Raw genomic sequence first — 15,786 nt, 5'->3', positions numbered from 1 at the left:
CATATAATTATTGATGGGACAATAAAAATATTTATATCATTTATTAATTAAAATTTAATTACAATTTATTTTAAAATTTATTTTTTTTAAAAAAAAGGGATGACACTTATGTGCGTGGGTGCGGGATATTAAAAAAAATAATTTATAATTATTTAACTGAATCAAAATAATAATTTAATTTAATTTTACATATTAATGCAGTTATAATTTAACAATTAATAATAATAATAATAAATTTTACATTATTTACACACAACAAAATAAAAAAACAAATTTTTAATTTGAGTGTATACAGTGTATAGTCATTTAATTAATTAAAATTAATTAATTAAAATTAATTTTTTATTAAAAAGGGGGAAGGGGTGAAAAAAAGTTGCTGTAATAATAATAAGGCACATAATAATTGTAATAATAATAATAATATTTATATAAAAAAAACAGTCTGTGTGGAGAGGGGGGGGGGTGGAAAAAATCAATAATAATTTTTATATAAAAAAATAACAACAAATTTAATTGTCCCTAGTGTATATAATTTAGTTTATTTTTTTTAGAGGGGGGGGGGTTGGTTGGTATTAATTAATATTATATACAACATCAATAATAATACTAACAAAACAAATACATCAAACAACAAAACACATTGTAGTGTTTGCTCCCTAAAAAACTCCCGGAGCTTCCCTATACTAATTTTTTAGGCCTTACTGCTGGCAGCCTTACGTCCATAGTCCAGGTGCTCCTGGGTAATGTGCTCCTGGACAACGGGTTGGTAGGTTTTGACACCGACCGGTACCTGTTCGACAACTTTGCGTACAACTGGTACGGCAACGGGACGATCAACATAGACATTTCTGACCACTTCCCGCACAACGGGGACCTCTTTGATAACTTCGTACGGCTGAGGAACCGGTACTTCGACTATCTTTTCGACGGGGACTCGGATTTCGACTTTACGTACCACTTCGTAGGGAACTTTGACCTCTTTGATCACTTCGTAGGGTTGGGCAACCGGTACCTTTTCGATACGTTCAACCGGGACCGGGATTTTGACTTCCCTGACAACTTCGACCGGGACTTTGACAATCTTTTCGACATTGTATGGCTGAGGGACCGGGACTTTTTCGATACGTTCAACAATGTTTTCGACCGGTACTTCCTTGACGACAACACGTTCAACGGGATAGGGTTGCGGAACCGGGACCTTGACTTCGTAGGGTTGCGGATACGGTACCTTAACTTCGTAGGGGACTTTCACTACACGCTCGACAATACGCTCGACCGGATAGGGCTGGGCTACCGGTACTTTGACTTCGTATTTTTGGACAACAATTTTTTCGACCGGGTAGGGCTGATCGACGGGGACTTTGACAGCGTAGGGCTGGGGCACCGGGACCTTAACCTGACGGACAACGTCGCGTACAACATTTTTGACAACGTGTACCGGATAGGGTGCGGGGACATCACGTACGACAGTCTTGTAGACCGGGTAGGGTTCGGCTACATGTTTGACCACTGGTACAGCGTAGGGCTGATCGACGGGAACTTTGACAGCGTACGGTTCGGCCACATGTTTGACTACCGGTACAGCGTATGGTTGGGCAACAGTTTTGACAACTGGTACGGCATAGGGTTTGGGTACGGCAACCGGGACTTGTACTTGACGTACGGTATGGGTATGGGTGTTGGCAACAGCCAGTTGACCGTATTGGACCTGACCATAGGCTGGGCCTGAGGAGGCGTAACCTTTGATGGCACCGCCACCGTAGCCGCCACTGTAGCCGCCACCGTAGGTACCGTAGCCGCCAATGTAACCGCGCGAGTAGGCGTGTCCATCGAGATTCAGGTACGACGGTTTGGGTTTCGGTGCCGACTGGGCTACCGATGCCAAAGCTAAGACCAACTAATTTATTGTTGTTATTGTTGTAAATATAAAAAATAAATTTAATTAATTAATTGTTAATTTAATAATTAAAAAATAGATAATAAGTTATATATAAATATTTACTATTAAATAAATAATAAATAATTTTTTTAATTAACTAAATTAAGTTTATTATTATTATTATTATTATTATTATTATTATTATTGAACTACAATTTGATTTAAGCAATTGATTAAATAATTTTAAAATAATAGTCAATTATTATTATTATTAAAATTAAAAACAAGTGATTAAAACTGTTTGTTACTTTCTGTACAATAATTAGATTAAATGATTTTTTTAAAAAATTGTTTTTATTTTCTAACATTTATTTTATTTTGTTTTTTTTGTTTAACAAAATATTTAATTAAAATAAAATAATAATAAAATTGTTATTTTGATTTAAATTGAATGTCAATTTAATTATTTTTGATTATCACTTTCATAAAAATATTTAAATCTTAATTTTATTAGTTTTAATGTTTTTTTTGTGGTTGTATTTACTAAAAAATTGGGTCAAAATAGTAATAAAATGTTAGAAAGTTTTAGTAAAAATAATAATAATAATAGTAATGTTAACTTTAATATTATTAATTAATGATTATATTGATAACATTGTCATCATTTTATTAAATTAAAAATATTTTTTTTTATAATTAACTATTATATTAAAATTACTTAAACTTAAAAACTATAGTTAAAGTTTGAGAAAAAATATAATAAATTTTATAGACATGAATAATAAATTAAAAAAACAAAAAGTAATAAATTTAAAATTTAAATATTTTGCTCCAGTTATATAAAAAACTTAATAATAATAATAATAATAAATAATCAACTATTCAACAAAAAAAATAATAATTTTGATTTATGTACTCAAATAATAGGAATAGTGTAGTGAAAAAATAAATAATTAATTTTTTATTATAACAAATACATTAGCAATATATCAAAATTTAAAATATATTTTGTATTTATTATAGAAATTCTATGATTTAGTCGGTGAGAAAGTGTCCCAACTTTTACAGTAAATAATTAATTTACTTTTAGATAGAGTTTAAAATAAAATAAAATTAATCAAAATTATAAAACAATAAAACAGTAAAAGTGATTTATACAACTATAAAGATAAATAAATTTTATATATAAAAAAATTATATTAATAAGTTTTTATATGGTTAACAAAATTTTAGTTTTAGTAATTAATAATAATAATAATAAAATAATAATTTATTTTTTATACACGTATTTTAATTATTTTTTTTCTCAATAATAATTATTAATTTACTAACAATATTAACATTGTTAACGAAAATGTTTTTTTAGTATAAAAAAATTATAAAATTAATATTTAAAAAAAAACTAAAATACTAAACAGTTATTTAACAATAAAAAATCAAATATTAGAATAATAATAATAATAATATTAGTATTAATAATAATAAAAAAATTCTATATTAAAAAAATAATTTTTGGCATAATGTGTAGGCAAATAATATTTTTTATTTTTCAATTTTTATGTGCATAATAGTAATTATGTGTATATATCTAATGTGTATAAATTTATGTGTGTGTGTGTGTGTTTAATAGAGGACAGGTAGATAAGGGATTGGTAGAGAAAAAATAAAGTAATATACAAAACAAACTTATGTATAGTTTTTTTTTAAATGTTTGCCTTAATTTATTTTATATATCAATAACAATAAACAATCAATTTTTTGTTGTTGTTATGCATAGCATGTTGTTGTTGTTTGACATAAATGTAAAAAACAATTAAATTTTTGTTTAGTATTATCATTAATAATAATAATAATAATAATAACTAATACAATAGCAACAATTAATAATTAAATATATATAAAAAAAATATTATTATTTCAAATTTTTAATTTAAATATTGTTTGTTTAAACTATACACGTTTTATGGTATATTAATAATAATAATAATAACAAAATTAATATTTTACACTAATTTTAAAATTTACAATTATAAAATTTTATGTTGTTGTTGTTGTTGTTGTGTATTATGTGTGTATGTTAAAAATATTTATAAAAATATTTAACTAATAATAAAAATGTTCAAAAAAAAACATTTTTCTAATTGTTAAATATTAAATATTAAAAATTATAATTCCTAACTAATTAATTAAATGTTAAATATAATATAAAAAACTGTTATTAAATATTTAATTGCAAAAAATATATAATAACATTTTTTATATATCTATAATTAAATTAATAATTAGTTAATATTAATTTTTTGAGCATGTACAATTTACTGTTTGTTTGTTTTCTATGTATATGTGAAATAATAATATAAAAAAATATTTAACAATAATAACACACACAACACATTGAAAAAAATATTATACACATAATTAGATAATAAAATTAATTATTAAATAACATTATCATTATTATTATTATTATTATCATTTTTAACTGTATCATCATCATTTTTTATGTATATTATAATAGACTACCCATTTTTTGTTTGTGTAGAACAGGGGAAATTGGGGGGGGGGATTTTGAAAAAAAGGTAGACGGTATTTTTTTTGTAGTGATAGAGGGGGGTTGGTTTGTTGGTTGGTTGGGTAGGCCTACTATTTGTTGTTGTTGTTGGTGTAGTTGTATTTAATTAATTAATTTAAGCCTTGCTGGCGGCTGCCTTTCCCTTTTTCCATTCATTAATACGGGCACCGTATGCCAGATCGCCACCCTTGATGGCACCCTCGTAGGCCAACTGTTCCTCAACAATTGCCGGTCCCTGTTCAATTACTTGCTGCTGGTGCTCCTGTACCTGGACTTGTTGAACCGGGTATTGTTCAACCAGGTGTTGCTGTTCCTGGTGTACAACCTGTACGGGTTGGACAACTTTTTTGACAACCGGGACCTCATAGGGTTTGTCGACAAACACCTGATTGATACGCTCTTTGACAACATCGATGTGTTTTATTTTTTCAATCGGTTGAGGGACGGGTACCTCAACACGTTTGATCACTTCGTAGGGTACCTTAACTTCGACAATACGTTCAACCGGTACCTTGATTTCGACAATACGTTCGTATGGCTGGGGAACCGGGTATTCAACACGTTTGACAACATCGTAGGGAACCTTGATTTCAACGACCCGTTCAACCGGGACCTCAACTTTGCGGATAACTTCGACAGGTGTCGGTACCGGGTATTCAACACGTTTGACAACTTCCCGAGTATAGGGTACCTGTTTGACCACTTCCTTGATAACTTCGTACGGTTGGGGTACTGGGTATTTAACTTCGACAGCCTGGGGCACCGGGACTTTGACTTCGACCGGGACGGGTACTTTGCGTACAACCTCTTTGATAACTTCGTAGGGTTGGGGTACGGGTACGTTGACATGAACGGGCTGGCGTACGGTTTTGATGACGGTGTACGGTTTGGGTACGGGTACCTTAACTTCGTATGGCTGGGGGACGGGATATTCAACTTTTTGGACGATCTCCCGGATTGATTCCTTAACAATCGGTACGTGATAGGGCTGGGGTACCTGGCGGTCAACTTGTTTGACCACTGTGTACGGCTGGGGTACACGTTTGACAACTGGTACGTGTACGGCACGGGGGACGGGTACACTGACGTGATAGGGTGTCGGTACACGTTTGACTACGGGTACGGCATAGGGTTGGGGTACGGTTTTGACAACATTGACGGCGTACGGTTGGGGTACGGCGTATGGACGTAAAACTTTTTCGACCGATTCAGAGTGTGTATAGGTTTGGTGATGGCCGGCATACGGTAGGGCACCGCCTTTAATACCGTACCCCCAGGAGGGCTTGGGTGCGGCCCAGGCCATGGCCACCGACATCGACAATACCAACTGAAAAATAATAATAATATATATTTTTTATGATATATATATTAGTGATATATACGGTTTGATATACTCTATACTATATTTACATACAGGTGCTCACACACACACACACACACACACACACACACACTTGCTCTCTATGTATTCATATACTGTATATATATATATATACTGTATATACAGTACAGGTATTTTATTGATAATTATCATATAAAATACTACTAGTGTTTAATAAACAGTTATATAGTGTTTATTAATTTATTTTGAATGTATAGTGTTTTTATTTATTGATAATTATATTTATTTTATTTACTAATTAAAACTTTTAAAACTAGCTTAAAGTTTAAATTGACCTAGCTTAATTAGTATTATAATTTCTATAAAATCTATAAATAAATATTTTAAGTTTTTGTTATCTAAGTAACTTATTTATATATATATATATATATATATATATTATTTTGAATAACTAAATTATTTATTTAATTTATTTGTTTTAACTTATTATTCATTTAATAAATTAAATATAAATTAATATAAAAATGTAAAATATATATTATATATATATATAAATATTTAATATTAAAAAAAAACTTCCTATATTATACAAAATATAAATTTATATTTATATATATATATATAACTAAACTAATTATTCATTAATATATTCAACTAGTATAAAAAATAATAATAAAGGTGCTCTCAATATAACAAGCAATTTGCAACAACAAAAAAATTTACATTGAGTGCCAATATTTTATAATTGCCCCTAGGCAATGCAATTTTTTTTAATCGATAGTTTAGTATTGATAGATAAAGATATAATATATAATAATATTATTAAGTTTTAATTTTTAATCTTTTAAATTATTTTTTATTTTATTTTTGAATAGTTTCCAATAACACTATCATTTATTTTATATACAGTAGTATTATAGTATACAGTGTATAGTTATAATAATTATAATTAACATTTACTATATAAGTATACTATTAAATAGCTATATATATTATATATTTTTTTTAAAAAACCTGAATTGCTAATAGTTATTTGATTATTCAATAATAATAAATTATATTTCTATATAAGCTATAGTATAATAATTTTGTTTTCAACATTTGTAGTATTTATCAAATAATAATAAATTAAAAACTAGATTTTTTTTCACCATATATTAAACATAACATTCAATCAAACCATACATACATACATATATAGAGAGAGTGTACCGTATATATCATAATATCATATATATATTATTATTATTTTTGTCGGGGGGGATTGGGGTTTGCAGTGTATCATCGATTATAATTGGGATATTATAGTAGAGAAAGTGGTTTTAAATGGAGAACAGGGAGGGACAGGTAGTTTGTATTTATTGTAGTTGTTTGATACAGTTATGATGAATAATAATAATAATAATAATGAAAAATAAAAGTTGACTTTCAAGTACTCCTTTATTTTGTAAATATATTTTTTTTGCTGTTAAACGGATAATAAGTTTAACCGTATATTTTGAAAGTTATATATTTTTTTTGTATGACTTATATTTTAAGTTCAATTATTATTATTTATTTTTTTCTTTTGCTTATTATTATTAAATATTTATTAGTGTTGTGTGTATTTATTTTTTAAAATAAAAAAATATTTTACCTTATATATTTATATTATTTTTTTTAATTAAAAAACAAAAATAAATAAATTTTATACGATATAATATACAGTAGACTCTCTCTACAATGTATCGACAAAACTATTATTTAAAAAAGTGAAGATTACTAATAAAAAAAATTTTTTAGTACTAATAATTTTTTTTGAAAATATATATAAAAAAATATTTTTTTTATATAAATAATTTAAATCAATTTGTATTGACTCTCACGTTATAATGTACACCATATACAAGTAAATGTTAATTACTATGCATATAGTAGTTATGTGTGTACACTATAGCAGAGAGTTTACTGTATATAACAATAATTTTATTTTTTTAAAAAATATTTTAATAAATTTTAATTATATAGTATGCACATCAAACAAACATTAAATGTTGTTATCGTTTTTAAAATATTTTTTTTAAAAATTTATCATAAAATGAGGTAATTATTTACTCATTTAAGGCAAACAATGGTTTTTAAAAAACCACACATTTTTTTAATTAAAAAACTTAATTAAATAAACGTTAGAATAATTAATGAATAATTAAGTAGTTATATATATATATTTAGCAATAATATATATAAATAAGCAATTTATTTAACTAATTTAAACTACCTAATTATTTTATTGCAAGCTTATAATTATTTTTTTAAAAAAATAAAATTAACTAAATTAAATTTAAATTAATTTTTTTATATATAATTTATCAATTATAATAATTGATAGATTCAAAACCTTAAGAGATTTAAAATTTTAAAAAATATATAAAAAATAAAACTTACGATAAGTTTGAAGTTCATTATTATTAAATCTTCAGTTGAAACAAATAATATATAAGTTTTTTATGAAATAAAAAAAAACAGAAAAATAAATATTTTTTAGTATAAAAAAAATTAAATATTGAATTTAAATAATAAATATATATATATATATATAAAACGTGATGTCCAGCAACAGGTTAACAGGTGTCCCAATAGTAGTAGTAATAGTAATATATATATAATCTCTCCCAAAAAATTACTCACTTATTGGAGGAAAGGAGACTATATTAATAAGCCAACTGTCCTCTATCAGCACTACTTAATAAATGAATGGTTTCACTCTCATTGCCAATGAATTTATATATATTAGGGATTAGCCCCTTAAAACAGGTATAAAACAATTTTTTTTGCCCAAATATATTAAACAAAAAAAAATTAATAATAATATTTAACAAACAAAAAAAAAATAAATAGCTATCAATTGGATTTGCCAGTTATGTGTGTGTGTGTGTGTTTTCAATTGGATATAATCCTCCCACCCCACCCCCCATCAATGGCTTAGGTAGGCTATTTAATAAAATAAGGGGGCCGGCACATACATATATATATAAATATGATGTTGTATTTAAGTGGGAGCACCAAGAGTTTTTTTAATTTTATAATTTCAAGGAATATTCAATAATAATAATACTGTTATAGTATAACATGAAATAAAAACATTTAATAATATTTTGTGGTTTCTCTCTCTCTCTCTCTCTCTCTCTCTCTCTCTTTCTCTCTTTCTCTCTTTCTCCTACTTAAAGATAGAGAGGGTTTTAGTATTAGGATAGTGTGTGAGTGAGAGAGAGATTAAGAGAGAGAGAGAGAGAGAGAGAGATTTTAATATTTAATTACAAGGCGTTGTCCAATGCTATCACTCACTCACTCACTCACTAACTTACTTTCACTGTAATATATATATAATTAATATGTATATATGTGTATTAAAATATATATTTACGTGTGTGTGTGTTTGAGAAAACCTGTATGTATAATACATTTATAATATATTTTAAATTTTTGTTTTAAAAAAATGTATTAAATTGTACTGTAAATTAATATACTGTATATATATATATGAGATACAGTTAGTTCACAGTATATGAAACACTTATTTTAAAAACACAAAACATGGATAAATTGTTTTTTTTTAATTTTTTTTAATAAAAAAATGATACATTTAGTAAACTTATATAATAATAAAAAATATATATATCTTTATTGTTTATCAAATAATAATAATAATAATAATAATAATAAATACAAAATAGACATGTATTGTTTGATAAAACTTTTATTTTGTATATAATTTTTTTAAATACTAAATATTCATGTATAGACTATTATATTATTATTTTTTTTAAAAATTTAAAAAGTATACAATGCCCGGGAGCAAAAAATTATTACTATTACTTGTTAAACATATTATTTTATTTTAGTTGCTAAATGGTTTATATTGTTTTAAAAAACCCCAATATAATTTAATTTTTTGATTTTTAATTTTAATAATTATATTTTTTTAAATATTTAGAAAATAATTATTATAAGTAATAATAATAGTATTAGTGAACAAAAAATATTGTTTTTAATGAGCATTTTTTTCCAAATAATTTTATCATTTAAATAGCCATTATTTGCCAATTTTTTATTAAAAAAATATTAATTATGATATTTTAATTTTAGTTTAACTTTTTATTTGATTAAAAAATAAATTTTAATGTTATATTTTTTCATAATTATTATTAAAAAATAATTGTTTTAGCATTTTAGTGACAAAAAATTCAATATCAACAATTTTATTTTTTTTAATAATAATTATTAAAAAAATAATATTAATATACTTATAATTAGCAAACTAAATGTCTATTAATAAACTAACGTTTTTTTTGTTGAAACAATAATTTTAAAAGATTATATTAAATTAAATTAAACAATTTAACAAATATTTATATATATATATATGTATATATTTACAATTTGTTACATAACTAGTTAATTAAATTTAAATAATTTATATATAAATCAGATTTGATTAGATTATTATTATTTAATAATTTTTTTGATAATTAAAAAAATTGCGTAAAATTATTTAATAGATAATATATATATATATTGAAAAATTTGAATAATTTATTCAAAATAAAATGTATTTAATTTATTTTCAGAAAAATAGTTTATATAAATTGCATTCAAATAAAATGTATTCAATTATATTTTTAAAAAAATATTTAAATAATAATAATACTTATAATAAGATTTCATTTTTTTTTTGTTATAATTTAGAGATTTTATTTTTTATTTAATACAATAATAACATAAGTTGTCTGTACTTTCCCTGACAAACAAACAAAACAGAAAAAGATTTATATAGTTTTTCTTTCAACTTTTAATTGTAATAATTTTATATATATATATATAAAATTATTTTTATATATACACTAATATAGTTGTGTTTTTATTTTTAAAACAAAATTGAATTTTAATTTTTTTTGTGTTTCTTTGTTAAGCTCTCTCTCTCTCTCTCTCTCTCTCTCTCTCTCTCTCTCTCTCTCTCTCTCTCTCTCTCTCTTCGTAAAATATTTGTAATAAAGGAAAATACGAGAGAAAGAGAGAGAGAGAGAGAGAGAGAGAGAGAGAGAGAGAGAGAGAGATTAAATTATATGGCATTTATTTGGGAGGACTGTTAGGTAAATATAAATCAGTTATCAGTGCTCTCTCTCTCTCTCTCTCTCTCTCTCTCTCTCTCTCTCTCTATCACTAACTAACTCGCGGCTCATGTATGTCAAGGAAATCTCATTATTGACTCCAATTTTCATGCGGTTTGTATAACAAAATTTAATCCATACTCACAAAAAAAATTACTTGAATTTTTTAATTTAATAGCTGTTTTTTATTTAATAAAAAAAAATTAGACTGTATTTACAGTTAGTATTGCGTTATTATATAGATTTAGATTTTTTTTATATATTAGTAGTAATAATAATAATAATATGTATGAAATCATTTTGTTTCTCTCCTACAGTATATGTCTCATTAAAATTACTTATTTTTTTTATATATTTATTTATTAATACTTTATTAAAACAGTATTAGTGTTATTACTATTAATATTATTAACATTATTTCACACAAAAATTTCGGTTTTAATTAAATCTTTATATTATCTCTATTGCCTAATATATATTTGAAATTTATTTATAAATGATTTAAAATGACATTTATTATTATTATTATTATTTCATTTAATTTATTATCACTTTTAGAGTGGAAAAAAATTGTTATTTTTTTTGTTGTAAATTAATTATTAAGTAATGTATGAGTATTTAGACATCACTGCTGAGAGAAATTACATAAAACTGTTACAAAAAATGCATTTAATTATATATTTTGTGAAATAATACATTAATATCTAAAATTTAATAACATTTATATAAGTTAACAAAAAAATAATACTTGTTTCACATATTTGTATCAATTTTTTTAATTAGTATATTAATAGTATTTTAACTTAATAAAATAATAATAACAGTAATATTGAATTAAATATTATTTTTTTACTTAAAATCAATTATACTATTTCTATAATTTCTATTTATAAATATTATTATTATATTAAATATAATTTAATTTTAATTTATTTTTAAAAATTAAATTAAATTATATTTAAAGTTATAGACATACAAAAAATATAATTATTAAAATACTATATTTTATAAAATTTTTAAGTTATTTAAAATATTAATGTTTAAGTTAACAAAAAGATATCAATTTTTTTATTTACTTAAATATAATAGTAAAATTTATTATAAAATTAAAAAAATAATAATTATATCTTTATACAATATAGAAAAAAGTTCAATGTACATTTAAATAAAAATATTTGTCTACAAAGTTAAAATAATTGTATAATTTATTTCTATATAAAATATGTTGAAAAAACCAAAAAAATTACTTTCAATTAATCTCGTGTTTGAAATGTTAACACACATATTGTATTAAAATGTTACACATAAACATAGACATACACACATACACACACATACACACACATACACACACATACACACACATACACACACATACACACACATACACACACATACACACACATACACACATACACACACATACACACACATACACACACATACACACACATACACACACATACACACACATACACACACATACACACACATACACACACACACATACATACATACACACACATTCACACACACACACGCACATACATGCATGCATATTTATGTTATATACAAATATATTTTAAAAAAAATTATAATAATAATATTATTATTTATTTGGTTAATGGGCAAAATTGATTGCATGATCGACACAAATATAATTTTTTTAATATATATAATATTTTCTATGTTATCTATACTGACATATAGTTCTAGGTCACTTTTGTTAATTTTTTTCAAATGCCTTATATATATATATTATTATTATATATATATATATATAATAGTTGTCTCAATACTTGTTGTTAACTCATTAAATAAAGTTTAATCTCTCTCTCTCTCTCTCTCTCTCTCTCTCTCTCTTTCAAAATTTAATAGACAGTTAATTTAAATAATTTGACATGCATTATTATTATTATTGTTGTATATTTAAAATAATTTTATTTTATATATAAAATAAATAACATATTTAAATCAAAATGTTTGTTGTTGTTGTTGTAGTAGTAGTTATTGTTTATTTGTTTAGCATTTATTTTGTATATATAATATTAATTTCAACAAAAAAAAACATTTATGATATAATATTATTAGTTATAATAGCGGGTAGTCTCTATTGTGTATAAACAATAAGATATATATACACAGTATATATATATATATATAATAGACATACAGTACTATAATATATAATACTTGAAAAAATTAAATAATAATCAATTATCTATACATACTATGATATAAAAAAAAACATTATTTTATTGTTCAAATAAAATGGAAAATTTATTTTATTTTTTTTTTGAACAATAAATGTTTATTTTTTGTGTAACATTGAACAACAATTTATTATTATTATTATAAATACTGTTATCAATAGAATTAAATAAATGAAATATTTTTTTACATTTTTGAAAAACTAAATCATCAACAACAAAAAAATGCTAATTTTTTTTATTTTAAGTCAATTGTAAGTGTGTGTGTAATATTACCTAAGGGTAGACCAAAAAAAAATTTTATATCCAAGTGTGCGCACAGTTATCTCACTTTTGCAATATATTATAATTAAAATATCAGTCACAGTCATACATACTTACTGTACATAGACACACACACATATATATACACACACACATACATACACACATACACACACATATATACACACATACATACATGCATACATACACACACATATATACATACACACATACACATACATACATACACACATACACACGCACATATATACATACACACATACACACACACATATATATACATACACACATACACATACATACACACCTAACTATCTCCCAGTGCCTCTCAGTTAAAAAATGACACTGTATATGTTACAGTTATCATTGATAGTATTGACACACACACACACACACACACACACGCTAATAAATAATTATTGATTTTTTTTTATTAAAAACAATTTTTTCCTGTATAGTCAATATCAAGCATCTGATAGATCGTGCAATTATTATTATTATTATTATTTTATTTAATTCAAAAAATTTATTAATATATTTTTAAAAATAAAATTCAAAAATACTATTTACGCACGTTTTAACTTTATATATAATATAGGGAGGGGGGACACACCAAATATATATTCAAGGTTAAGTATATAATTTTTAAAAAAATTCAAAGTGAAATAATAATAATACATAATTTAATAGTTACAGTAATATTATTATACTATACTAATTGTTATATATTTGATGTATTTTTTTTGAAAATTATTATTTTTGAGGGACACTGGGAGATGATATTGCTAGACAAAAGAAATTTTTTATTTAAGTTGATATTTGATTTGATTAGTATTTTTTAAAAAAAAATATTTTTAAAATAAAAATAATTGTCGACAAATTTTTCATTTCATTGCCCATAGCATTTAAACAAAAATTAAATTGCAAATATTATCTATATATATATTATATGCTCAAATAATTATTGTATAGTTTAAATTAATATACCGTATATATACTGTAAAAAACTATTAGATATATACAGTATAAATTTAAAATTATTATAATTGTCTTTAAAGTAAATTTAAAAAAAATAAATATATTTTTAATACTAAACCCTAGCAATTAAAATATTTCATTTTTTTAATTATAGTATATTATTAATAGTTGGATAAACAAAAAAAATATATCATTGTTATCTGAAAATTAATATTATATTTAATTTATATTTTTTTTAGAAAATAATAATAATTTTTTATTTATAATAATTGATGTGTTAATTACATAGTGTTTGTTGAAATAAAAAAAATAATTAAAGATATATATATATATATATAAAAAATATGATTAATAATATTGATATAATAATTATTGATGTGATAATTTGACATTTATGTTATCCTATGATTATTAAATAAATTTATACAATTATATAAATTATACAGTATTAAATAAAACATTTTTTTGAAAATTTTAAAAATATTAACTTATAAATACAAAACATATTTCCCTATTTATTCTAAACATTTTTAAAAAATTTATTCATATATATATATATATATATACTGTATATATATTTATATTAACAAATGTTGTTTATTTTTATTTTATTTTTTATTTTTTGATTAAAACATTTGAAATTTAATATTCAAACTATTGCTGTATAAACTTTCAAGAAGTTTAATCATTTATTATTATTATTATTATTATTATTACTAACACTGATTATATCGTAGCTAGCTATCAATGAAAATATATAATAAATTTATTATATTTTGCAGATTAAAAAAACAATAAAAATAAACCGAAATATATATATATATAAGTATTACTGTATTATTAATATTACGATATTTTTATGTATAAATTATATACTATGCAAAACACGTGAAATAAATATATATAAAGCATTTATTGTAATAAAACAACAAAAAAATTATGTAAAATACTTTTAAAATCATACATAACTATTCAACAACAAAAAAACATTAGTATTTTACTGTTAAGTTTTTTAGTTTCATTGATTTAAATTATTAAATATTTTTGTTACATACAAAAAAATGAATAAATATTATATCATAGATAAAATATTTGCATTTATTAAGTGATAATAAACAGTACGGAAGTTATGTATCAATTATATGTAAATTTTTAGAAAAAAATATTTTATATTATAACTTAATAACTCTATTACTGATTTGTATTTAATATTTTTTATTTTATAGAAAAAAATGTTATATAAAACTTTAACTATATTACAACAACAAAAATAATATTTATAAATAAATATCAATTGTAAAGTTTTTATATAATTTTAGCATATATATTTTAACATTTTTATTTTTATTCAATTAGATTTAAATTATTAAATA

At 22.9% G+C, this 15,786-nt stretch overlaps 1 protein-coding gene across 1 annotated transcript; it reads right to left on the bottom strand.

Moving 5' to 3' along the window:
• Window positions 1-396: 396 nt before the first annotated feature.
• On the bottom strand, window positions 397-8,534 carry LOC128951617 (titin-like). The gene is made up of 4 exons (XM_054296865.1): window positions 8,461-8,534; window positions 8,218-8,246; window positions 4,573-5,778; window positions 397-1,897 (listed from the first exon to the last, which is right to left on the bottom strand). The coding sequence occupies exons 2-4, from the start codon at window positions 8,233-8,235 to the stop codon at window positions 692-694; spliced, it is 2,430 nt and encodes an 809-aa protein (XP_054152840.1). The 5' UTR covers window positions 8,236-8,246; window positions 8,461-8,534; the 3' UTR covers window positions 397-691.
• Between the last annotated feature and the right edge of the window lie 7,252 nt (window positions 8,535-15,786).

This window comes from Oppia nitens, unplaced genomic scaffold (genome assembly GCF_028296485.1).
Source record: "Oppia nitens isolate AA-2021 unplaced genomic scaffold, nextdenovo-longstitch-racon4-pilon3 scaffold1_pilon_pilon_pilon, whole genome shotgun sequence".
In the NCBI taxonomy this organism is placed as follows: domain Eukaryota; kingdom Metazoa; phylum Arthropoda; class Arachnida; order Sarcoptiformes; family Oppiidae; genus Oppia; species Oppia nitens.
The sequence above is the reverse complement of the archived record's forward strand: the minus strand, read 5'-3'. Positions and strand labels throughout refer to the sequence as shown.